Source organism: Zonotrichia leucophrys, chromosome 4 (genome assembly GCF_028769735.1).
Source record: "Zonotrichia leucophrys gambelii isolate GWCS_2022_RI chromosome 4, RI_Zleu_2.0, whole genome shotgun sequence".
In the NCBI taxonomy this organism is placed as follows: Eukaryota; Metazoa; Chordata; class Aves; order Passeriformes; family Passerellidae; genus Zonotrichia; species Zonotrichia leucophrys.
This window is the reverse complement of record NC_088173.1, coordinates 22,340,825-22,367,683: the sequence shown is the minus strand read 5'-3', so window position 1 is coordinate 22,367,683 and position 26,859 is coordinate 22,340,825. Positions and strand designations below refer to the sequence as shown.

Genomic DNA, 26,859 nt, shown 5'->3' with positions numbered 1-26,859 from the left:
GATCAGTCTTTGAAACAAAATAAGCAACTGGTCTGAAGACTGCATTTCTATGTATAATCACAAATAATTTTTCAATAAAAAACGTTTCCAAGAAGTCTTCTATAAAGACAGGGAAGTTGAATTTATTCATTTGGATAAGGAAGGCAGTTTATTTTTTGGGGATCCAGACCACAGAATCCAAGTCCTGTGAGCATTTACAGCTTTTATCAAACACTCTGTTATATGGGAATGTTTATGGACACAGCTATTTCTTTGGAAATGCAGAAGATCTTTTTTTCTGTCTTGCCTTTGGGGGTCTGCCCAGAACAAGGATAGCACTGCTCATCTAGTGAGCAAAATGCAGGTTTTCTTCCTGCTGAAATTGCTAAATCCACAGTGTTAAACCCACACTGAGTGCACACTGATCTTGCTTTGCATGAAAAAGATGAATTTCTTTGTTCTCCCTTCCCAATGTATCACTGTGGCACTATGTTAAGTTGAAATAGTATGCCAAGTTATTTTTGATTTTGCTGTTCCTGTCTTGTTGTCTGTGTAGTACACCAGACCAGCCTCCGATGTCAATATGCTGGGAGAAATGATGTTTGGCTCAGTGGCAATGAGTTACAAAGGCTCCACCTTGAAAATTCACTACATACGGTGAGTGTCCTTTTCTGTGATGCACTGTCTTTTCAGGCACTTGGAATTGATGACTCAGTGAAATAAATGACTGTTTATCCTTTCAGCTCTCCCCCACAGCTGATGATAAGTAAAGTCTTCTCAGCCAGGGTAGGAAGCTTCAGTGGAAGCAACAATAAGTAAGAACATCTTTTTTTTTATATATATTTTCTTTCCTTTCCCAGCCAGTGCAGTTGTCTGTCTTTCTTTCTCCTTTTGTAGTTCTGGTAAAAAATCGAGAAGGCAGCTGTGGAGAAGAATTCTCTTAATAGATTCTAGTTAGGCCAGCCAAGTTTTTAATTAAAAAAAAAAAAATCTCCAAGTTTCTGCTTCCTAATTTGTCCAGGACATGCAATAAAGTTCAGAGGTTAGGTGCTTTGGACAATCAAAATGTCCATCTCTTACTGCTGTCAGAAGGGTGAGGAAGGGATAGGCTGAGAATGCTTTGACCCCGTATCACGCTTCTGTTTCCTTCACCAAATATGCTGTTCTGTTGTACCTCCTCCCCAAAATGGGCAAATATGAATAAATTGAATCCCAAGTGTCCTAGAAAGAAGTTCCAATAATTTAAATGTAAAAAATGAATGCCTGCTTCCTTCCCGTTTCAGAAACCTACTTGTCCTTCAATTTAGTTTTTAAGTTAATGCTCAGCCTTCTTTTATTATAAAATGAACCTAATTCTTAAGCTAATATTAATGCCTATTGATCATATTCTGAAGGAATACTGGCTTCTCCCCCTATTTTAGCTTGCAAGATAGCTTTGAATGCATCAACCAGGATCCCAGTCTGGGAAAACTGAGCTCCAATCAGAATGGTTTGGGAACCTGTCGCAGTGGAAGTAATTTAGGTAAATATTTCCAGGTTCTGTGTCTTTCTGACAACACAAGGCCATCTGTTCATTCAGTTTTGGCTTTTTTTTTCCCCAGTACATCACCTCCTTGGGTTTTTTACCTTTTATTTGGCTTGGGTTTTTTTTTGGTTTTTTTTTGTTTTTTTTGTGTTTTTTTTGTTTTTTGTTTTTTTTTTTCATTTTTTTCCATTTTCTCTACGTTGCTTTTGTTTCCTAGGTGTGTTACAGCTGTGTAGCAGCAAACTGCTGCAGGGTGTGTCTGAAGGAGGTCCCCTCCGGCTCATCCGCAGTGCTTCTTTCTTTGCAGGTTTGTGTGGAATGCCAGCCACAGTGTGACCCATCCATATGCACACACAAATCCAGCTCCTTCTGAATCTTTGCAGGACATGCATAGTCTCTAGAAACAGAGGGCTGAAATAGTGACAACAGGTGTATCTGGTACATACTTACAAATAAGTCTTCTGAAAGATGGCTAAGCTAAATTACTGTGCTTTGTTTTAAAGATATTTCATGCAGTCTTTTAAAGATGAATTAGCCCTTATGTTTCTTAGAGAACTTATGTTTCCTGGCTTGGTGCTGGTTTCTTGCTAACATGCAGGTGTCTTGCTGGTGTACAGCTTTTTCTTCTCTGATCTCTTGCTACTTTTTAATTTGGTGGCAGACGTTCAAAATTTTTGAGCTAAATCTGGGAGGCTTTAAAGGTTTTTTTCCTTAAGCAATATTAATTTCTTTAATTCTCAATACTTTAGGCTTCATAAAGTCTCTTTTTACAGGCAGAATGATGATCCATGCAGGTGGGTAGATCTTAGGCCTAATTACTTCTGTTAATTGCAAAAATGTGAACTGAAATACCAATGCAGTTTCTTCACAGCATTTGCAAATCTTGCATGCTCAACAATTTGGGTTACTCTGCACTACTAACACTTCGATGTGATCTGACATAGATGGAGTATTTCTTATGGTGAGGCTTTGTGGACAGTAAATCTCAGCTCAGCAAGCGAAACAGAAGCTTTTAATGGACCATGTGCTGGACTATTTCATTCTGATCTTAACCTGTGTCAAAGGACAATCTTGCATACTCAGAGTTTATCAAGAGTGATGAGCCTTCACTTTCAAAGTATATCTGATTTCTGATAATGCAGACTGTATTCATATTCTTAAGCTCCTTAGAAATGTTTTCACATTTGGGCAAATAACCTTCCTGTGGTAACATGATACTCAGCACAGGCTACTATTTGCTACCACCTCTCTTCGCACCATACTGATTTTGAGCAACAGTACGGGATGTAATTTTTTTGGTGAATGACCTTTAAACTTAAACATTTTTTTAAAATGCTGACAAATAGTACGATGAATTATGTAATATTTTCTATTGATCTGCTCTGTTTGCTTTAGCACACAGCACACCTGTTGATATGCCTAGCAGAGGACAAAACGAGGACAGAGACAGCGGCATTGCTCGGTCAGGTATCTGCTGTCTATCTTGTTTGCCTGCTTTTGTAATTGTTACAATTCTTGGCTGCAGTGGTTCACCTGAAATATAGACACCTCATGACCTGTAAATCCATAGTTGTTTTTATCTGCTAGGTGGTTTGCCTTCTGCATTTGCCTCAAGCCCTTATGCAAAAATATTTGCAATTATATTCTTTGTTTACAACCACCATGTTCTGGGCTCTTGACCAGTTTATAATTTGGAGGAAGAACTGGTTGGAGCCTTTACTAGAGCAAATGAAGAGAAATGGCTTTTTACACTGAATAGGAAAATGAAGACCAGAAGTCATCCTGTCTATTGTAATGGGAGTGCAAGAACTCTTGGGAGAGAATACTTTTAATGAGAATAAGATACATTTTAGTATGTTTAAGTGGGGATGATCCTCCTACTTTATAACAAATGAATGTCCTCAAGCAGCAAGATTTATTTTAAATAATTGTCTCTCCTGTTGCAAGTGAGTTGTGTGAAAAAGACCAGAAAGCAAGAGCAATATTTGTGAGAAATTATTGTTAGAGTATGAAGAAAAGTATTTAACCAGCACTCTTCGTGATTCATTGTATGTGGGGTTTCTTGCTTTCTTCATAGCATCTCTGAGCAGTCTTCTGGTTACTCCTTTGCCATCTCCAAGCTCTTCATCATCATCTTCTAGCAGCTATCAACGTCGCTGGCTCCGAAGTCAGACAACCAGTTTAGAGAATGGAATTGTTCCAAGACGGTGAGTGTAGCAACTTTCTTATTACAACAAGTGTTTGAGAGCCTAAGCCTCCTTTCTTTAAAAGCACAAACCCTGTTATTAAATGTTCTCGACTCAGTCTATCTTCTGTGCGTGTTACATAAGATTGCCAATATAAAAAAAGATGAAGTTTTGGCTGAATGTGAACTTGAAAGCCCAATTTGGAATATAATTATTTTTATTGGATACATAGGCTGTGTATTAATATGGTGTGAATGTATAGGCTGTGTATGAAACCATATTCTGAAAAGTAAATTAATTTTTTTCTGAAGGAGCAGAGCATCCTGTTGAGATGAAAGGGACTGTAACAGCACTGCTGCCATAATGACTTTATGCTATGATGAAGTCTGACCAGTGAGCAGTTAGTGAAATTTTGGAGTAATAGCCCATGACGATTCTCTTGGCTGGTACAGGATGTTCCTGATGTGACTTCTGCCAAAACAGGAAGAAAAAAAAAGCTGTGATCAAAAAGCTTGGCTTCTGTTTTGGAATTTTATTAGCTTTTGTAGCTCAGTGGCATAACAAAGCGTGGAATGCAGCAGACTTTTCATAGCTAATAAGCAAATTCTTCCCTTGTCATTTGCAAAATAGCAAATGGTTCTTGATTATCCTCTCTCTGTACTCATCCACCTGTACCCAGAGACAGAGTGGAATTAGTGGAGACCTACAAGAAATTCATGCTATTTGGCCTCTCTCCCTTTTCAGTTAAGAGAAGCATAAAAGCTGCCAGTTAAAATATGTAGTCAGTAAAAAATAAAAATTAAACCTCATTTGAAAAGCTTTCCCTAGTGTAAATCAGCACTTGCAGCATTTTTTCTAGATATTCTTAGTGAATAATTTTTAACATGAAGGATTGTGCCATGGTACTAAAGTAGCAGTTGTGCTGTCTAAATCACACTTGCAGTTCAGAATAAACTGGTTGCTTTAAGTAAACTGAAGTACTTTTTCCTAAAGAAAAAGGCTGAGAGCAGCCCATGTAAAAAAAGGTTAAAACATCTAGGGTAAATAAGATCATTTCAGCCCAGTTTAAGAAGCAGCCAAATTTTCACAAATATAAGTTTCTGCAAAGTGTTCTGAAAGTTACAAATTGTCTAGAGGAAATCCTCTTTGGGCTGCTTATTTGCTGTCCAGAGCAGGGTTGTTGGTTTTTTTCCCCACTGGAGAACCAGTGCTGGGGAAAGATACTGGAAACAGCACATAATTATTTTTACTGTCTAGAATTATTCTTGAACTGGGATTCTTTCTAAGCCAAAAAGCCTCTTCAGATATTTGTTTTCTGGTTATTTGCTAGAGAAACAGTAGGCTTCTGGTTGAATACTTCATTGCCACAGAGTTTGCACCCCAGGTTGTTACAGCCAAGATTCTACAGTTTCTGTGACTGATGTTTTAGGCCAATAGCTCAAAGAAATTGAGATGTCTAGTTGGAACTCCACAAAGTCGATTGGCAAGCAACCTAGATTAGCAGTTTTGTTGAAAAGGCTTCTCTCTCAGACCTAAATTCCTCAATTTCTGTTCCTGGGAAGCAGTGCAAAAGCTTGTGATGTTTCTTGGATGCTGACTGACCATCCTTTCCTGACTTCCTTGGGAATTTCTGTCTCTGTATGCAAGTTCCTGAAGTTCAGATGAGGTTATGCTTTTGTCTGGAACTCTGTTTTCCCACAAGCTGTTTTTTTGCTGTTGTTTAATTGTCTGTTTTATCCTGTGTTCATGGACTCATACCTCTGTGATGAGAATTTTTTGTATATTTAACTTTGTCAAACCAATTAAACTGTAAACTAAATATTTTTAGAATGGACTAAGAATGGATGCTTAGCCCTGAGTCTTTCCTTTTGTTAATTGCTTCATAGTGTTCTATAAATACTACAGACTCCATTTCAAGATACTTGTGATATGAAAAGACTTCAAACTTTTAATTACCACTCACTGGTATTTCAGTCTTAGCTTAAAAGAAATTCTAAAACCAAGCTATTTCCAGATGAGTGCTGCTCAGAATGTCTCCATGGCTTTTTTGTCTTTTTACCCTTTTCTCCTATAATTTTTCAGTAGATTAACACCCATTATTCAGTTGAAATTCCTTACAACAGACATTTTTCCCATAATATTTTACTTATTTATGTATACACATTATATTTATATATATATATATGGTGTTCTTTTCAGTTAAATTGATCAAGATCTTTAAGCAAGAAAAAATAATTATTTTTAAGTCAGCAGTATCAATATCTAGTGCTGCAAGGCTAGTATTTATAGAAGAACATGGTGAGGGATTTGTCACCCTTTTGTATAATCACAGTAAAAACTATGCTGGGCTGAGACTTGTGGGTATCATCCTGTACCAAGCAGTAGCTTGGAATTTACATCAGGTGTCTGTGGAACTTGACTCTTGAGTAAGTCTTGAAAAACTCCAAGGATAGAGATTCCACAGCCTTTCTGGACACTGCCATCCCCTTGACTGACCATTTTCCCCCCATTTGACATTATCTGCAAACTCACTAAAGGTGTGTTTTGGTCCACAGGCCAGACTCATAATCAAAACATTGAGCAGTATTGATCCTAGTAGCAACCCATGTGTAATATTGAGAAGAGACAACTGTTGAAAGAAATGTGGCAGCACTCTCAAAGAAACAAGCAGAACGTGGGGAAATAATAAGGGTTGTAAAATAGCCACTGGATGGGTATTTTCTTTTCTTTCTGGTATTTTTTTTTATAGTTTTAAGCAGAAAACAAATCTTTCTAAGCTAAGTCTACACAATTTTGAGCTGGGCAAACATGTATTTGTAAGTAAGTTTGTGTTTTTACAGTAATTACTGGATGGTGACATTTTGTCTTCAGTTAAAATAGAAGGTTTTATTTTGTATGCAAACATCCATCTTAGGATGCCAGAACAATATAGACAGTATAGGTTATATGTTTCCCAACTTCCCTCATGAGCAACAGTCCAGATTCAAGAGCATCATAGATATGCAGCTGAGCACCCAGAGAGGAGCTCAAGTGCTGGATGCAGTTCACAGCTCCAAAGTTACCTTTAAGCTTTTTTGGTTGTGATTTTGTGTGATGTATCTCTGCTCCCTTTTCTTCGTCTCCCTCTAAGTTAAATCCAGGAGGGAATCTATTAGTTCTGTTTCATAGGAAAGTGTTCACACCAGGCCTCTCTGGGGATTGTCTTCTTCCTATTTGAACAAGCACAGGACTTATCCATCAAAATGTCAGGCATCCTCTGTTCAGAAACATGTGACAGCAAAGCCTTATGTAGTCAGTCAAAGGAGTCCTACAAGTGAGTTACCTTCTGCTAAATAGAGAGCTATGAGTAGAAGCTGAATTCTCTCTCAGGACACAGGTAACTGTCCTAACAACTCTGTCTTACAGGTCCACTGAAGAAATGTTTAGTATGGCTGATGAAAGCTGCAGCTCCAATCCTGCAATGGTTCGGAGGAAAAAAATTGCAATCAGCATCATCTTTTCTCTGCCTGAAAAAGAAGAAGCTCAGAGAAACTTCCAGGATTTCTTTTTCTCTCACTTTCCTCTTTTTGAGTCTCACATGAACAAGCTGAAATATGCAATAGAAAAGGTACAGAATACTAATTTGGCATAATGTGGAAAAATGTCAATCAGAATGAAGTATTCTAGAATCTGATAGATGAAGAGTGGGAGAAGGTGCGTGGTTTCAAGCTTGCCTCCCTCCTTACACATGCAGTCTTGAGCTTGAGCCCAGAGTAGGAACTCAGCATTTGCTGAAAGAGGTGCAGTTTCTTTTCTAGACAGAATTAGAATGGAGAGTTTTATGCTATGGGTGGTTTTTCCTTTGTTCTTGCCATATTTCACTCTGAGGTTTTCTTGACTCCCTAGAGACTGTGGAAATGATGGTACTCTGTCCTTTCATGCAGTGTCTGAAAGAGAGACACAAAATATTTGTGTCTTGCTGTTGTCTTCTCAGAAACGTTCTCTTCTCTCCCCTTGTCTAGTATTAGGGTTTGGCCTCGTATGAGGTGGAGGGAGGTTGGCATTTGTTGCTATCCTGAGTGGCTGTATAGGACTGGGGCTGGATCTTAGTTATTTTGACATGTTAATGAAGTTTAAAAAGATGAAGAATGTGAATCCTTTAAGCAGCTGTTTTGTGTCTTTAACTCTTAATCAAGGCCATGATCTCATGTAGAAAAATAGCAGAATCCAGCCAGAGAGTGCAGGTTTATATCAGCCGTGTCATGGATGCCCTGGGAGAATTCAGGTGAGTTGATGGAATTCTGAATTACAAGGAGAGCACTTTTCATGCCCCATGAAAGATATTTGTCACTTCCAGTTATAAGCAACTGAATGTAAGGTCTTGTATTTTAGACAGTCTTGCAGTTAGTGTGAATGAATTTTCTGCATTGGTTGTTGGGGAAATGTTTTCAGAAAACTTTAGCAAACCAGCTCAGCCATTTTCCAAATGAGAATGAAAGTAGTTCTGTTGCACTCATGTGTTCCTGGGATTGTCAGTTAAAGTCTAAACACCTCATCAAGAGCTGGCTTCTGCTGATGACTGTGCAGTTGGGTGGATTGATGTACTCAGGCAGATAGATGTGTCTACTCCTAGCCTTGGATGTTGAACAATGTAACTGGCAAGAAAGTTGCAGTCAAATGCTCTCTTTTCTGTACTTGAGAAATGAAGGAATGGTCAAAGGCTAAGAAAGTCAGCCCAGGAGAGAGAGAAGGCTTTAATGGAATGGAGGTTCTGTAATATCTGGAATGTGGAATCAAATCTGTGCAATGAATGGAATGGGTTCTTCTTCCCCTCAAATTTGTTTTTGTATGGTTTCACTGAATAAAATTCACATGGGAATGCAAAAAAGGGAAGCCAAATATGTAATTCATACGAAGACGCTGGGTTACTGATAATATAAATTGAACAGACCAGTGTTCTGAACACTAGTAATTACTGGAAGAGTAAAAACTCTTCCAGTTTGTTTAGTCTCCTAGATCTTACCAAAAAAAGCAGCGAATTATAATCTGGACAACAGAAGGGGAAAGGGGCTACTTATATTTATTTGCAGAATTGAGATGTGCGCGTTAACACTGACTTTTTGGGACTTTTCTTTGGGCAGAGTTACCATCTGGAACCTATATTCTGTTCCAAGGATTGCAGAGCCTGTGTGGCTTAATATGATGTCCAGCACCCTGGAAAAGAATCAGCTATGCCAGCGTTTTCTTAAAGAATTTACCTTTCTGATAGAACAGATCAACAAAAATCAGTAAGCTTCCCCCACTCCTTTTTTTTTTTTTTTTTAAAGAAAAAGCTTTTTTGCTTCCCAGTGCAAAGGACTTAATGGGGTGTTCTTTTGCTGGTGTTACTTTGGACATGCTTTTTTAAACTTTTTTTCCCTCCTAGGTTCTTTGCTGCTTTGCTGACTGCAGTGCTGACATATCACCTGGCGTGGGTCCCCACAGTGATGCCCGTTGACCATCCTCCCATCAAGGCCTTCTCTGAGAAGCGCACATCCCAGTCTGTCAACATGCTGGCAAAATCCCACCCATATAACCCTCTCTGGGCACAGCTGGGTCAGTATGATTTGGAAAGCTTCAGATTTTTCTATAACAAGCACCTTTGTACATCCACCCCTTTTAGATAAGGGCTGCTTGTAGTCCAGGTCATGTTTCCTCCTACCAACAGGTGTCTTTTGCCTGATTAATCAGAGAATTTGGAGGCCTATTTACATATCCTGCTTTTTATTCTTGTTCCTTGTTGACATCCTCTGCTACACTGTCTGGTTAACTTGTTACAGAGGTATTAAGATGGTGCAAGTGCTCTGAATGGTCTGAACAGTTTGGGAAAAAACAAGATGAAATAGACTGGATTGAGAGGAGTTACCTGGGCCTTGGAGGCCCTTTGTAGTTGAAATTGGCTACCTCCCTTTGTCTCTTTCTCACATAGCTAGAATAGAGAGCAGGGCAATAGATTAGAAGTCTGGCAACTGGCAGTAGCTCCATTCACTTCCTGTTACATGAATGGACTTGGGGCAAGATTTTTTTCTATGCTCTGTGCCTCAGGCTGGTCTCTGACAAATTGTATAGCTTGTAAATTATCTTGATACAAGGGACTAGATAACTGATGTCGAATGAGTAGGTGAATGAAAGCTCAGAAAGTAATTCTGTCAGTGGTAGATACTTGAAAATTCCTCATCTTCTTGGCAGCAGATGAAAATGTGACATCAGACAGCCCTTCACTTTAGCTGATGTACTATATTGCCATGTAAAATAACACACATGCACACTGAGGCAATGACGTGACTTAACTTTGTGATGCTGGTGCTGTCTCTTCCTGATTGTCTCAGGTTTCTTTTTCTCAGTAACCTCTATGAAGATTTGCTCCTTTGGCCGTGTAGTTGTAATGAATTGTTTCCTGGTTTAAGATGTCATTTAAACATTGTGCAGAGGTTAGACTGAAGGGGAAATTAGAAGTGTGTTCATGGTGTTGAGGACGGAGCCAGGCCTTAAGTTACAAGAACCAGCTGGACTGGAGGCGTAAGCTCAGTAGTAGCTCTTGTGGTCGCTCCCAGGAGTCACCACTGGTGAATAGTGAAGAGTCTGTTTCTCTTTTTGTCCTGCCAAGTTCTCAGTGCCTGAACTCAAAATGCTCTCTGATTTTGTTTCAGTCTTATAAAGCCCAAAAAGCTGTTACTGTTGTGGTTGCAAAAGCTGATTGTGAAAGGGAGATGTTGCCCTCTGCTGGTCCTCTTCTTTAGGAAGAGAGAAGAAAAACAAAAAATCAAGTCTTGGTGATTAAAAATGGAAACGACAGAATTTTGATGTACCTGTCTTCTCACCTTCAGACCTGTATTTTCATTACATATTAAGTATCAACTGCAATTATGTACTATACAATTGTAAATCCCTCTGTCATGAAGACATACTGTCTCTTAAATACCAGCTTCAATCTAATAGTATTAACAAGTATTAGTGCTCTTTGAAGATCATGATTTTGACTTGTACTGTCTTATTAGTATTTATATAAAAGCCAATTGTGCAAATGAACATGAAGCCTGAATCTGATTTCCATAGCAACTGTGCTCAACTCAGAAGTAAAACAATATATTCCAGTTTCATTTCAATATTGCTTGTCCTTGTGACCTACCAGCCTTTTAGATTGAGGAGTCTGAAGCCCACTTTTGTTCCTTAGGAATTAATTTGCTGGCTTGTTAGGGTCTGGGCTTGGTTGCAAGGGTGTCCCTAACTGAAGGAGAATAGCACCACTGATGTTACCTATCACCCAGGAGCCTCTCCAGTGCATCACTGGCATCATGGGAAATGGCAGGTCTTAGCAGGGGAGACAGTAAGAGCCATGGAATTACGGTCTCATTGATCCTTGTTTTGTAGGAATGGAGTTGGGAGCCTTATTCCTTTTATGTTCTGTATAATGAGGAGGAGGCTGGACATAAATGTGCTCTTGGGGGTTTTTTTTGCTATGTTAGTGTTGAAACCAGAGCCCCCCTTGCCCTTGGAAGAAGTCTTTCTGAAGCTCTGTTTGTAACTCTTAATGTAGTGTTGCTTCTTGAGGTCTAGTACAAAATCCTGATGGCAAGTTCTGTCCAGAACAAAATTTGAGCAGCCCAGAGGAAGGATTTAGCACCTGAAGGCAACACTTAGTGAGTGTGCTCTGATGGGTGTCATGTGAAGACAACTGGGTTAACTCATCCTAGGAATAGACATTTCTTTGAGTAAGCTGATTTTTTACCAGTAGGGCATGTGAGCATTCCTTTATTGGCTATCTATGTTTACTTCTCCCAGAACTCTGGAGTAGGAGCCCTTTAGCTAATATGTGATTATAAGCAGCTAGAAGATAATTGCCACCCTCCCAAAGAAATATGTTGAGAGTGGGATATGTACAACCTTAGTTCTGTTAAAAAAGCAGTTATTCAGGATAAATTAGCAAATAAGTCATTCTTTGGGGGACTCAGATCATGATGATGTAGTAGTTGCCTACCTTTCATATTGCAGTTGTATTTTGATTTTCTGCATCTTCATTCCCCCTGCCAAAGTTAAATGCTCATGTGAGTGAGGTTGGCTCCCACATACACAGCACGTGCCTTGCTCAGTAAGGTAGTTATGTGCCTCTTTTTTCTGAACCTCTTTTATTAAGCTAATATCTATTTAATTTTTTCTTTTTTGATATCTTAGTCCTGAAAAATATAATTAAGATTTTATTTGTGTAAAAATGCCTGTGTTTAACAGAAAGTCACTGCACTAACACAGAAAGACTTTGATGTGAAAGAAAATTAGTAGAAAAATAGAAAATAATATGGCTGGCTTCAGAGTTTTGCTGGATCTGCATTCTTCTTTGCCCCCTCTTGTGTCAGTGTCCAGGTGATAATGTCTTGTAAGCAGAGTGTAAATTAAATCTTAGTGCCTCTTAACAGAAAATAAATTAGTAAGAGCAGCTGATTCCTCACAAAAGCCCTTCTGGACAAAAGCCAGGTGTAAGAAGCATTAGATGACTTCTTTTTTTGCTCTTTGTTTTAAACTTTTATGAATTCACTGTGGAAGAAATTAACTGTCTAATTGTGTCCATAGTAAGTACTGTTTCAAACTGTGTTTAACTTGAACAGTAAAAGTTATATCACAATGCAACATAAACCTGTGAAATTTTTGCTTTCCTGTGTAGGTGATCTCTACGGTGCCATAGGCTCTCCAGTTAGACTGACTCGGACTGTGATTGTTGGGAAGCGCAAGGAGCTGGTGCAGCGCTTGCTCTACGTTCTAACTTACTTCATCCGGTGCTCTGAGCTGCAGGAAAATCAGCTGACCTGGAGTGAGAAGGCTGGGGAAGGAGAGCAGGTGCTAAATGGAAGCAAGATCACAACTGCACTAGAAAAGGGAGAGGTAGAGGAATCTGATTATGTGGTTGTCACTGTTAAAAATGACCCTGCTCTTGTGCCTCCAATCCTACCTCCAAAGAATGATGGAAGTAAGAACAACAGTACTGCAGAGTGGGTGCAAGAATCAGAAAGCACTCAGGCTGTCCCAGTCTCTTCAAAAGAAAAGAGGGAAGCAATAGAAAAGGCAAGTCAGACATCTGAAACATCTGTTGACTGTCTAACTGGCAGTTTCTGTAAAGGAGCATCTGATGGTAAGAAAAGAACTGTCACTGATATGGGAATCCTATCCTACCACTCTGAAGAATCATCTAAATTAGAGGATGTAATGGATACAAAGAAGAACAAGAACCAGAATGAGAGAAAAGCAGAGAAGCAGTTTTCTAGTAGGTCATCTGCTGTACCTTGTCCTGAAAGGTCTGGCCACAGGACTTCACACTTAGAAAAGGTCACGTTTCAGATTGGAAGTTCAGCATCACCAGAGTCAGACTTAGAAACTCATAGAAGAGAAATGGAAGAAAATCTGAAGACGTTAATTAAACATCCTGAGGTGATACATTGTGCCTCAAGTTCCACAAGTCTGACTGTGGATGCTTCTCAGAATCAAGATAGTTGTGAAGCTGCCTTTATCAACAAACATAATGTTTGTTATGCACAAATCCCACCGTGTGAGGAGAAGGAAGGTATACTTAACCAACATATGGAAAGTAAAGGAACTGAAGTGAATTTAATTAATTCAATATCTAGTGAAATGCTTTTGCCCACAGATAGCATAGAAACTGTAAAATTGCCAAACATGAAAGAAAATAGAACTTTATGCTCTGGCAATCTGGAGAACTATTCTTCTGACTGTGTAGAAGCAGATTCTGCTGTCAAACAGGATTCCTCTAAAGTAGGTGCTAAAGATGTCCCCTATGGGGATTCTGGAAGGAAAACCTCCTTCAGAGTTGAAGGGGACATTCCAAGGAACGAGAGTTCAGACAGTGCTCTTGGAGCTAGTGATGAAGAAGGCGATTGTTGTATCCCTGATGAAGTGCATCATGATAACATCAGCAAACGGCTTGAAGAATTTGCAGAAGTGGAACTTCCTTTGCCAAGGTAAATAAGTCTGATTAATTTAGAACTAAATGGAGTCAAAAGCTGTAGCTACTTTAGAGTTGTTTAAAGTTTCAAGTCTGAAGTCTTCTGGGAACCTGACTAAGTTCCTTGTAAACAAATCAGTAGCAGACAGTGGTGTAGTTAGAATTCTTGTAAGCAGATTTGGCAGAAAGGAAACATAGCAGATTTAATAAAGTTTTATATGACAAAGATATATTTCAAATGCCTAAAAGAGGTGATCAAACTTTTTATGTAAGCTGACTGAAACATTTAGTGTAGACATGTAGATAGAATACCTGAGGGCAAGCAAAACTTTACTTAAGATAACAGTTTAGATTTGACATAATTCTTAAATGAAATACAAATTTGGAATAAACATGGGCATGCTGTTAGAAAATTTTTGAGCATTCCAGGTTCATATGGAGTTTGATGGTGCTTAAGGTCAGTTTCTAGACTTACCTTCAGCAAGAGAATTGAAGAAATCTCGAGTTCAGCAAAACTGTAAGCTGCAGAACATGGAGCCCATATATCCCACAAGCTCCAGTGCATATAAATTTTCTTATGTGCAAGTTTGAGGAAATCCATACACGGTTAAATTTTAGCTTTTAAAATTCTTGTTTCAAGGAACAGCAGTAGATGTTTACTGGTGTGGACATTTATGCATACTTGTAGTACAACTGTTGATTAATATTTGCAGTAGAAAGAAAGACTTCGCATTCATGTAAAATCTGAATGCAGGTTGTCAAGCAAAAGTCTTACCTGCTTTGTATTTCTGTATTTCAGGTCAAATACCATCAGCAGTCAATGTGTGAAAAACTTTGGAAGATCACTTCTGGGTGGTTACTGTCATACATACATACCTGATCTAGTGCTGCATGGAATAAATAATGATGAAAAACTCAAGCAGTGTCTACTAGCAGATCTACTTCATGCAATGCACGTGAGTTGAAGTGCTGAGTCAGAGTTGTGATATTACTGAAATCTACAGAAGTAGGTTATTTCAGTAGGTGACTTTTTTTATTAACCTGTTCTGAACAGCCACAACTGCCATGTCTGCCTTTTTGAAAGATGTAAGCCCTTAATTTACTATAGGCAATGCTTGTTCATGCAAAAATCACGTGCTTTACTTTATTACTTTTAAGGCTTCTCTTCCAAGATTAACACAAAGATTGTTTGCAACTTCAAGTTACAAACAAGGAAAAGAACCCTTGAGCTGCTTCTCTTTTCCATCACAATAGCAGACAAAATTACCTGCATTTCAGAAAAATTATATGCAAGTTGAAACATCTTATTTTGCTACTTAGTGGCATGTGTTGCAGGTGAGGTAAAGTCATGTTGAGGCCTGTGTGATGCTAGTCTGTAGCAGAAATGACTGACTACAGAAGATAGTTGTATATAGATAAGAAATTTGCTGTGTTCTTTCTCCACTGTAAGTACTCCTACATTATAAAATTTATAACTAAGCTTTCACTGGAATAGCTGTGTGACCTCAGTGTGCAATTTAAAATGCTTATCTAGTAATTGTCAGCAGCAAGAATGATTCTGCTGGCATGACTGCATTTATTATCCAGAGCAGTGATGTGTGTCTGTCTGTTCCTTAAGGAACATCAGATTGGTCTGGTGTGATAGTGTGGCTCTTCTTTGGTGGGTGACAAGTGGGCCATGAGCTTGCACAGCTCTTGCTGCCAGGAGAGCCAGTGCTCTCCTGGGGTGCCTAGCAAGAGCATTCTAGCTGGTCAGGGGAGGTGAACCTGCCCCTCTACTCGGCTCTAGTGAGGTCACATCTGGAGTGCCGTGTCCACTCCTGGGCTCCACAGGTCAAGAAGGATGAGGAGCTACTGGAGAGAGTCCAGTGGAGAGCCCCAAAGATCATTAGGGATCTGGAACATCTCTCGTCTCAGAGGAGACTAGACTGAGAGGGGATCTCATTGGTGCATATTAATATCCTAAAGACAGGTGTCAAGAGAGTGGTGCTCAGCAACAGGACAAGGAGCAATGGCCATAAACTAAAGCACAAGAAGTTCCACCTTCTGAGGAATAACTTTATGTTGAGGGTGGCAGAGCACTGGAGCCAGCTGCTCAGGGAGGTCATGGAGTCTCCCTCTCTAGAGACATTCAAAACCTGCCTGGCCTTGTTCCTGTGTCACCTGCTCTAGGGGACACTGCCTTGGCAAGGAGTTGGTTTAGAGGATCTCCAGAGGTCCCCTCCCACCCTTGCTTTTCTGTTATACCCTTCTTGGTTGTGCATAGTAAAATCCCTCACATATCTCTGAAACATTGAATGTGCTTTCACCATACTGGATCAGTGTAATTATTACATTCTTCATTTTGAAAGAAACTAATCTCTTCAGGGTAGGGAGAATACATGAAGAAAAATAAAATTGAGTAGTGACTTTCAGGCACTAATGAAAATCAAATGTCTCAATCAAATTGGCAGATGCAGTGCTGCTGAATGCTGAATGTAAATCTTGTCACTGTCTTGTCATTTTTTGAGATGTCTTTGATTCCCTAATGGACAAAAAAATTGCATTGAATCACTTCCTTATTTGCTACATCAGTGTGTAAAAGTAGAATATCAAACTGAGCTGTGGAAATGTATATGAAAGTATCACATAGTTGTATTTTGTTTCTGTTGCAGCATCCAGTGCTAGATGAGCCCATAGCAGAAGCTGTCTGCATTATTGCAGACACAGATAAATGGAATGTACAAGTAGCTACAAGCCAGAGGAAGATGATGGACAGTGTGAAGTTAGGCAAGGATGTTCTGGTTTCGAGTCAAGTATCCAGTCTGTTGCAGTCTATTTTACAGCTTTACAAACTGAATGTCCCAGCTGACTTTGTAAGTATTTCTTTATTGAAGGCTGAAGCTAATGGAAATTGCTTAGTTCAGATAGCAAGCATAGAGTTCTGTAACTGTGTTGCAATATCAATGAACTAAAGCCTGATATAGTGCAGAGCTGTTACAACATGTTGAAAAGAATCCATGCTACAGTCCAGTAATGGATACCAATGGGAACCAAGTTGGTTCTGGCAAACAGCTTCCTATTCTTAGAGTATTTGTTCAACCCTGTCACGTTGCATACTCCCTATGCCACAGCATCTTTTCCTGTCCTCATTTGTAGTGGAGTTCATCAGAGCAAATCAGTAATGCTGGTTTTGCTGATTACGATGAAATTACCCCCAAGTCTGACTGCAATAACTATAGTTCAATTTTTAGCACATGATTATTGGTGAGGGGAGATGGAGGGGTTTGTCAGTAGTCACCCTTTTTCTAATAAACAGAATTGATTTGTCCTTCAGCAGATAGTTTGAGGAATTCTCTAGGAGTCTTATGTAATGACTGTGCCAACAGATGAAAGAGGAAGATAGAGCTAAACACTAACAGCTCTAAATAGTATTAGTTGGCACTGTTTTGGGTTAAATTGGTGGTATTGATTACATTAAGTTCTTCAGGTCAAATACTAGGCAAAATATGTGGGTACATTTTTGAGTGTTTTCTCTGGATTCTTCTGGGCATTGAAAAATACACAACTGTGGTTGAAATTGTATCTTAGTACTTGCACAGTCACACCTGAAATCCTGGCATTTTTAAATCGAGTAGTTGATTTTGCAACTGAAGTGTTCTTTCCAGTGTTTCCTTAGGATTTTTGTATGCAGTTTCTATAGGCCTTGTGTGGTTTGGGAGGTGTCTGGAGGCAGAATGATTTTCAGGGGTTTTTATTTCCTTTTTCTTACAAAAAGGAACTGTGAAGTGACAGTGCTAGTTGTTTGTAAATTTTTCATTGTTTGTGTTAGAAATACTTTGATTCTTCTGTCAGGAGATTTTGCAACTCTGCTAAAACAACATCAGTGCATGGAAGCCAAGTGTTCCTAAACTCTAGGAGAAGTATGACATTCTCATAGTAGTATTTCTATTGATTTAAATTTGGATAGAAACATATGTATTGATGCACTCATATCAATCAGAAATGACCACAGTGCAGTATGTTTGAAGCTTCCTTTAGGAGTGCAAATCTCTTTACATGCAGTTACTGTTCAGATGAGTAAGTATTTTTGCAGTTTTGTGGTACCAACAGAAAACAACCCAATTTGAGACCAGATGAAAAGCAAGTGGTGACATCTTTATTTTATCATTTCAGACTGATAGTTGTGCTGCAGAGAGCTTTGCAGTATGCCCTGGTGTGAGGAAAGTGCTGGTTGCAACTGCTGCATTTTAGCAAGTTTTACCTGCATCTTTAAGCTCAGTTTAAGCTACTCTTCTATTTTTAGAAGTTACTTGACTTTTTTTCCATTTGGTCAATGAAAAAAACTGCAGAGGACACTAATACAAAAAAAAAAAAAAAAAAAAAAAAAGAAATGCTTGTGGACACTGAACAAGATGGGTTAATGTACCAATCCTGTGGGCAGAAACGTCTTTTGATTCTTTGCTGGTGTTCAGAAGGAACAGATCATATGATGTAAACAACCCTTCTTTTAAAATAATGTGGGATTCTTCCTCACTTGCTCCCTCATAACTTAAAAAAAAAATCCATAGTCCTTAACACAAATACTGGAATTGAAACAGATTGAACTGCTACTTTGTGAATCAGCTGCATGCCCCCCATAACCACTGAGAAAGTGCTCATAGGCTTTTTGCATGAGGGTTACCTGTAATGGAAAAGATAAGAGTGCTTGCTTCCCTTTTGGCCAGAATCAGAAGTGTTACGATTATAATGACTTGAATAAAAATTTGCTTGAAGCAAATTTATCAAACGATTGTCAAAAACCTTCTGCCTTTCCTCCATTGGTGGCAGTGATTTTACTCTACTACCATGAAAGCACATTTTTTCAAATGCCTCTTTATTTTCCATTATTAAGACTTGATATTAGCTCATTGAAAGAATAATTAAACATCTTCATCGTGCTTCAGATGATCAGAAAAATACATCTTAGGCTGCCTACAAGCCTAAGTCTTTTTTTTCTCCTTAGTTTTTTAATTAACAAAACTGGTCTCACCAGGTCTCACTTCTAATACTTAGGGTTTTCATTCAGCTCCAGCACATGGAATGATGGCCTGAAGCTATTTGCTGCTACTGTTTCTAATTGCTGTCTGTGCCTGCTGGATGATTATATGTTTGATAATGTGAGGTTCTGTATTGCTTCCTGCTTTCATCTCCTGATTTCAGAGAGCTGACCTAATTTAACTTTTTTGAAGTGGTCATCCCTGTGAAAAGAAGGAATATATCAAATTGAATGTACCTTTGTCCTACAACAAAATACCTGATAAGACTTCCTACCTACTCAGCTTGTGAAGACATGCTGCCTGCTGACCTTGTCTTGCCAGAATAACCCCTCTCTCTCCTTGAAGCCAAGGTTCATCTGCTCTCTTGTAGTTGGTATATGAGAAATTGCCATGAATCACATGACTGTATTTAAAAATAATATGCATTTCTAGCATTCCACTACTGGAATGGAATGATTAAACTGATGTTTCAACTTGAACTATTACCTTTTGGCAATCAGCATCAAATGTTTAAGCAATTTTAAACTAGAAGTACTTAGGAATTATGAAAACAAATGCCTAAAACAGATTTGTAACTTAGTTGCTACAGAAAAGCAGTCAGCAAAAGAGTTATAATTCTGTTACCAGTAAGGTACTGGTGTCTTCCACATCTTGAGTCTTAGTTTCTTGAATGGCACTAGAGCCTTAGAGCTAGAATGTTCATTTTAGAAACTGTTGTTTAAACTAAGTCTTTCAGAAAAATAGTACTAACTTATAACAAAGACATCTTGATCCAAGAATACTACCTTAATTCTTAGATATCTTGAGTTGTTTTGAACCTCATTAAAACTGTGTAAATTGGCAGAAATGCAGTGGTGTGAGTGGAACTAGAGATGCAGTTTATGCAACAAAATTGCTGCCCAGGAGAGCTAGAATACCCCAGTTCTATGAGGCGTTTCCTCTTTGTGGAGTAGTGTAACTTTTTTTAAGTTTATAGCACAATTGTAATAAATCCAATTGCCTCTTCTAGATTTTGGAGTGGAGGCTTAGTTTGTCTTCTGAGGTAGAAGGTAAAGCAATGTGCCTACATTTCTGTAATATTTGCATGTGGTTGCAAAAGGTGTTCTGAGCTTTGTGCTCTGTGTTTGCAGTGTATAATGCATCTTGAGGACAGACTGCAAGAGATGTATCTCAAAAGCAAAATGCTTTCAGAATATCTGAGAGGACATACAAGAGTGCATGTAAAAGAACTAGGAATTGTATTGGGGTGAGTATTGCAGGTACCAGTCTTAAGCAATGGCAAAAGGCTGGGCAGTTATTTTTCCTTTTCTTCTGAGTGTTGACAGCTTGTTCTCATGAGAATTTGCTTCATATTTAACACTTCTCTTTCATGGGCCTAATAAGTTGCAAAAATGGCTCTACTAAGCCTATCTCAAAATCAGGAGAATACATTTATACAGCAACAACAAAATACTTGTCATTTTTAAATCTTCAGATTTAAGAGAGTTTGGATTTTGGTCATTAGTGAGTTATCCAAGCATTCATACAGACTCTCTTCTGTTGTGATCTCCTTAATGAGAACTTCTCTCAACAAATACTTTGGAATTTTTGGAATGAAAAGGGTGCATTTGTACTTAAGCGACAAGAGGGTCTCAAAGATCAGGTGTAGAAAAATAAACAGGTGTCCTGTTCAGCAGCTGTCTTCTAATAATAGTACTTGATTGGCATATAACCTTTAGGGAGCTGCCTGCTGACAGCAGAAAAGGGGGAAGAAGTAAATACACTTTCTGAAGATGTTTTTTTAACACTGTAGCTTAAATCTAACTTATCTTTTTCCAGACTGTTCGAGATTTCATACTCAGAAATGCAGCTGTAAATAGTGAAACAGTGAAATAAGCACTTTTCTCTCTGTGTGTGTATGTGTTAAATATATATAAATATATACATACATCCTGGCTTCTAAGCAGCTTCACATTTGGAAGTAGTTGGAAACTGACCATTGCACTTGAGAGACATTCCTTGAACTGTTATTGCATAATATTAAATTCAAATTTTGGTCTTTTTTTGGTAAGAAAGTGCTACTATGTAGCAAACTGAGTTATATTCAAAACCTGAAATGCATAATCTTCCATAAGCTGATACTTAGTACTTTGTTACTGGGTTTATTGGAGCCTACTCACTGGTAAGACTACAAGCTGAGGCTTAGGGTTTAGCAAATACATAAGAGATCTTGTATTTAAACCAGAAAAGATTATGTAGTGCAGAATGTAATGCTGCTTGCTATCTTTTGATTTAAGTGCTAATGTACTTCTTGGTTTTAAGCATTATTTACTTACCTTTAGTGGTAGTACATAATTATTGACAGTAAATAATAATTAAACTATGAACTTAGTAATGGCAAGACACTTCCAGTTTCTTTAAAGTGGATGAAAAGTATCATCTTGTATTTCTCTTGAGAAAATGACTGTATATTATTTTAAAGGCTGTCTTTTTTTTTTTAATTTCTAGGATTGAATCCAATGACTTGCCTTTGTTGGCTGCTATAGCAAGTACTCATTCCCCATATGTTGCTCAAATACTCTTATAAATTAAATTCTCAGGATAGTCATTCCCTTAAAGTACAGTTATGAAAATGGGAATGTTGAATGAAGAACAGAGGTGCCAAACACTGGTAAAGGGGAGCACTGACGAAAGCAGGTGATGACTGTACATTCTGCCACCTTCCGATCCTGACTTCAGCTGGATGTTTTATCGGAGGACTTCAGTTTACATAACACAAAAGGCATTCAGGTTTTTCTTACAATCTCACTTCTGACTTAAATCAAGAGACTGCATCCTTGCATTTTATTTTTATTCAAAGGACAAAAGTTAACACTATGTGGCAGACCGGGTGCTGCCATCCAAAACGCTGCTCAAAACCATGAAGTACCAGTTAAAAGAACAAGTGGGTTAGAATGGATTTTGTAATACTATGCTTGTGAGTGTGGTGTGGTGTATGTCTCTTTGCTGGGGAGGAGGAGGAGGAGTAGCTGTTAACTCTGTATATAGCATTCCTATACAAAAGTGTATTTGGTGGGACATGATTTTCTTGCAGAACATACGTGTGGTTTTGTATAGTAGAAGTGATGGGCTCAGAACAAGGAACTTGGATTCAGCAGCCAGATGTCATGTGGGAATGGAGGTGTGCGTGAGGTTGATGTGACTTTTCCATTTAAGGACAAGAGGTTGAGAGCTGTGGCTGCTTCTGTTTTAATGAGGGGGCATTCTAATGGGCCCATGGCTGGAAGTGGAATGGAGTGGACTTCCGAGAGAGGGATTTTGTGGGAAAGCCTTATGGAACTTCTGCTACAAGTTTACATTTGTTGCTGATGCAACTTCAGTAACTGTTGATTTGCTGTATGACTGTGGTCCTGGGAACTAAACTTGTCTTGGTGTCATCAAGTATTGCTGTCTCCAAGGAGTATGAATTTGGAAAACTTGTGAACGATGCCAGTGCTATGAGCATGTGTCCGTGTGCGCATACACCAAACAATTGGCACAAACTGAAGACAATCGTATTGGGGAAATACAAGATATCAAACAACCCCCACCAAACCTTTAGTCAAAAGTATTACTTTTTTCCAGCTATGAGTTGTCACTCTGAGTAGGAATAGAACAGGAACGTTGTTTGAAGTAAAATGAAATGTGGGGGCAAACCCCAATATTTGATATTACTCTGAATGTTTGCAATTACCCTTTTTGATTCTACAGAAATCTTGAACTATCATCCAGGTGCCTTTCCTTACTAGATTATCTACTCTGACACCAGAAACTACTTCTCCACTAGTTGATACTGGCCTTTGGTGTTTCTAGAAAGCAAAATAAAATTTTGTACTTCACTGTTTTCACGTGGTTGATTAAAATGAATGTAAAAAATACCTTTTTTTGCATAAAGCACTGTTAAGCTGGATATGAAACTATGGACCAGACTGAGGAGAGAACAAAGAATCAAAACATGCTCAAATGGAAAACTCAATGTTGGACTGTTCTGTTGTGAGCCACTGTGAATACAGTGTCTGAAACGGTCATCTTGCAAGCAAATTTCTGGCAACACAATTGCTTGAAAATAGTGAATTCTAAAAAGAAACTCCTGGTCACCAGTTGTGAGTTCTCCTTGTTGGTGGTTACAGATTTTTAACACTGAAGGGACACACTTTTATTAAAAGTGGTTTTCTTTCCTACTACCTTGATGTTTGGACTTTTCTACAGTAAACTTTCAATTATTTGAAATAATGAAATGTGCTTATTGTGAATTGTTTAAATGTGATGGGGTTTTATTAACCTTGTGTTGCTTTTTGAGGGAAATAGGTAGACTGGCCTACTGTGAAAAGAGGTTGTTTCCACGTGGAGGGATACTTAATATTCTGATACAACACTTCTTAAGGTGTTCCTTCTATGCTGGTTTTCTGACCTGACATTCCAAATATTTCTTTTATTGCTTTTCATATTTCTCCCTAGTGTTCTGCCTAAAAAGGCTAAAATCTTTCTATGGTTCCGTTTTTTTTCTCCTGCTTTATAGCTAAGCAAACTTTTCATATCTTTGGTCTGTGAATCCTATCTGCTGGAAAGTAAATTTACCTCTGCATATGGCTTTTAGCAGATACCACTTTGTTTCACAAGGTTAAAACAAGGAGCTAACCATAGAGCAAGTCATGTATTCCTAAACTGCCCTCTTGGTGGAGAATGTGTGTGTGCATGTGTAAGACTATGAAACTGCTCCTCTGAGTGTATATAGAAATCCTCTTGTACTTTCTCTATTTCATGTCACTCTTAAATAGTAGCTGACATCATTTAAAGTCAGTCCAGTTCTTTTAAAGTGGGGTTTTTATCTGAACAGACTCTGACAGTTCTTCAAAGAAATATATGCTAACTTAAAGATGTGCTTTTGTTGTCACAGGGTTTACTAAAGAGGACAGAGATCTGCAGGCATTCAGTGATTTCAAGATTAATACCATAATCAATAATAGACCTGATTTTACCACATCAAATGTTTAAAAGAAAATAAATCTGCCTTTGGGCAAGACATCAGTTAACTTTATGGTGGCATGTGAGCTGACGGTCAAAAGCACTTGAATTTTCTTCAGCCCAGGCTAAAACTTTATAGTTCTTGCTGCTTTCTCTAACATTTTGCTGCTCTTCAGAAATTACACATTGAACTATTTTGTTCTCAGTTTTAGTTTTGGGGGAAAGAAAATTCAAAATGAAAGCCCTTTATTACCTTTAAAAGGCTTTAGACTAATGAAAGCTAATTACATATTTCCCCTCCACCAAATGTACTACCTCAGTTGACAGGATTCCACTTTCTAGGGCTTTTTTTTGACTCGAAGTCTTTAACTTGTTTTTGGTAGCATCTTGATGTTCATGTAAATTGGTGTGGCATGACAGGGCAGTAAGTATTTACAGATGTGTTTTTTAGACATTTTTAGGGCATGTTTCTGGTTTTACTTTAATAGGATGAAAAGTGATATGAATGTACAGCTGTGTTGCAAATTGATAATGTAGCTTAATTTTCAAATATTCCAAAGTTGTTTTTGTCAGTATTATGTAGGTTTTTGTAAACTTAAAAACATACTTTCTTGGTTAGGTGGGAGTGCACAGTCTTTCCAAAATCCCACATAAATGCAGTTTACACACTGAAATTTAAAGAATGTATGCTGTTTTCAGGCAAGACTAAACAAAGGGGAGGAATGAACAGCTAAATTGTAGAATTTTAATGAAATGAATTCTTGAACCCCAAACAATACCAAGATTGGAACATTTTAATTTAAGTGAGGTACACTCTGAACTAGTCTATACAACTTTCTTTTGCTCCCAAAAAACTATTAGACACTGATTCTGTAATTCACATTTCTGATGGCATCTTCCAAAATTTTAGATTGATTTTCCCCACTCCATATTATAAGCATCTTTGCTCTTACAGTCAAAACCTCTTTTCAGATGCATCAAATTCTTGTATATAAGGTTTATGCAAAACGATCACTTACCCTTCAAGGAACTTCTACTTCAATTAAAGGGACCCAAATAAAAATCAAGTCTGAACTACTGAATTTAGTCTAGACAATTTCCTTCTTTTTCTTTTTTTTTTTTTTGGGGGGGGGGGGGGAAGGGTGGGGGATTTGAGGTCAAATGAGGTAATTTGACATACATGGCAAGTTTTCCATAGTAGAAAAATGTATGTTGCTATTGCATGTTTGGAGAACATAGGCTTTTTAGGAATGACTGAACACCAATGTCAAACTACATGTTTTTTTTCTTATAGTTGTTTATGTACACTATCTTTTTGGTCAATTTCTTTGCGGCATTTGGTGCAATAAACTTTCTGAAATCAACGTAAGTGGTATTTGGTATCTTCCTTTTTAAAGCTTCTGCAATAGTTGTTGTTGTTGTAGCTGAGGTCTAACACACCTGGACTTTTAGATAACCGTTCAGCAAAGTAAGTGACTCTTTTAAGAGGTGTCAGGAAGGCTGCACAAAATTTGGAACTTGGTTGGTTATCCTTGGAAATTTTACCCCACTTACATGTAAACAGGAGCTCTTAGGGAGCGAAAAATATGGGCAAAAAAGAGTGGAAAATTAAGACAGTGACTGTTGGAATAGGTGGTGCAGAGGTTTCACAGGTGTGTTCTCTTTAGTTCTTTCCATAAGCATTTGAGCTAGCTGAAAAATGTGTTGCTATTAGATAATAAATTCAGTTTCTAAAATTGCTCAACTGAACAGGACTGAGTGACCCCTCATGTCTACTAGATTATGAAATGGTTAGTGCATTTGGTCTGATTTAGTTTCAAATACAGAGGTTTTTGATTTCTCTTGGATCTTCCATGACCTGACTTTTTATTTAGTATTCTGAAGCTTATTGGAAAATCCTTATTTAGAAATAAAAGCAGAAAGGAGATTAGATGATAAACTGTATTTGTGCTTCTTTGAGCAGGTCTGAATTAGTCTGATTTGTAGGATCTAAGCATTTCTTACTTATAGACTGAAATGCTTGCTTGTGGGTCAGGCTACCAAGTATTGGAAGTAAGAAAAAAGCCAAGGAGTTTTGGCATCAAGGACTTGATAGTGAGGAGAAAATCCAGTGAAGTGAATGCTCCACTCCCTGATCTCTTTGATACTTATGAGCCATTGGACTGTCTAAGTGATTTGTGCGGTTCACCAACCTGTTTTTCCATCCAGGTCTTGTAAGACTCCATGAAACTCCTCTGCTCTGATTTCACTACTTTAAAAAAAATTGTAGTTAAGCTGTTGCTCATACCAGCTGGTTGAATTTCTTTTTAAAGGGCACTTAGCCAGTTTCTCAGAATCCAAATGTTCAGGATGGTGGCAGATTAAGAAGAGGGAGGTGCAGAGGCCGGCAGACAGTAAATAGCCAAGCACTGGGAAGGGGTGGAGTCCTGAATTAATGAATACTTACAAGATATGGCTGAGAGAGTGGCCAAAGAGCTTTTGGAGCTGAGCTGCAAAGGGGAAAATAATACCTAGATTTGAAAAATCCTCAAACTCTGAAGTCAGATTCTGTGATTTGTTCCGAAGACGTGACTAGAAATAATACTAATGTTTATAGTGAACAAGCAACTGTACTGTTTTCCTGCTTATGTAAGTGGCAAGGAAGATCACAGATCTGATGGAGGAGTTCTCCTCATATGTAAAAATGGTTTCAAGGCTACAGCAGTAAACATGAACTATATTCCAAAGTAACTAAGTCTTGTGCCAAAATTCTGACAGTCTTTCTCCCTATTTTTCTCTCTTTTTGAAAAAGTTATATAGCAAAGCTTTCTGCTGATCATCTGTGCGCCATATCCTTTGGTTTTCTATACTTACATCTTTGAAGAGGTCAATCAGGACTAAACATACAAAACAGGTTTTTGGATATAAAGGGCATGAAGCCAAGTGACAAACCACGAGACTGTGACTTGTGTAAGGCTTCTGATCCCATATAAAATTAGCTTAAGTGGACACATGCTAGTAATCCACATGCTGGAAAATTACTCTTATAATAGTTGCAGTCGGTTGTCTGTCTGGCACAATCCCAAAGCTAAAACAGTTTAAGCAGTGCAAGTAGAGTAGCACTTTGTCTTGAAATCCTAAGGTCAACACATGGCTGAAGGGCTTAGGAGTGACAGTCAAGTACTCAAATACAATCTCATAAACTGGATTTTTTTTCCATTT

General features: G+C 38.3%; 1 protein-coding gene across 2 annotated transcripts in view; it reads left to right on the top strand.

Annotated features, from left to right (window-relative positions):
* Window positions 1-22,917, top strand: part of FNIP2 (folliculin interacting protein 2) — a 48,178-nt gene extending 25,261 nt beyond the window's left edge. The window contains exons 4-18 of one of the 2 annotated variants that reach the window (XM_064710763.1): window positions 536-636; window positions 723-794; window positions 1,401-1,501; window positions 1,722-1,811; window positions 2,900-2,971; window positions 3,582-3,711; window positions 7,096-7,297; window positions 7,866-7,954; window positions 8,811-8,957; window positions 9,095-9,264; window positions 12,365-13,673; window positions 14,457-14,613; window positions 16,312-16,512; window positions 19,806-19,921; window positions 21,163-22,917. In XM_064710763.1, coding sequence (XP_064566833.1) covers window positions 536-636; window positions 723-794; window positions 1,401-1,501; window positions 1,722-1,811; window positions 2,900-2,971; window positions 3,582-3,711; window positions 7,096-7,297; window positions 7,866-7,954; window positions 8,811-8,957; window positions 9,095-9,264; window positions 12,365-13,673; window positions 14,457-14,613; window positions 16,312-16,512; window positions 19,806-19,921; window positions 21,163-21,241 — 3,036 coding nt within the window. In that variant the 3' untranslated portion in view covers window positions 21,242-22,917. The remainder of the gene's footprint in view (window positions 1-535; window positions 637-722; window positions 795-1,400; window positions 1,502-1,721; window positions 1,812-2,899; window positions 2,972-3,581; window positions 3,712-7,095; window positions 7,298-7,865; window positions 7,955-8,810; window positions 8,958-9,094; window positions 9,265-12,364; window positions 13,674-14,456; window positions 14,614-16,311; window positions 16,513-19,805; window positions 19,922-21,162) is intronic. The other variant, XM_064710764.1, reaches the window with a different exon arrangement.
* The last annotated feature ends 3,942 nt before the right edge of the window (window positions 22,918-26,859 follow it).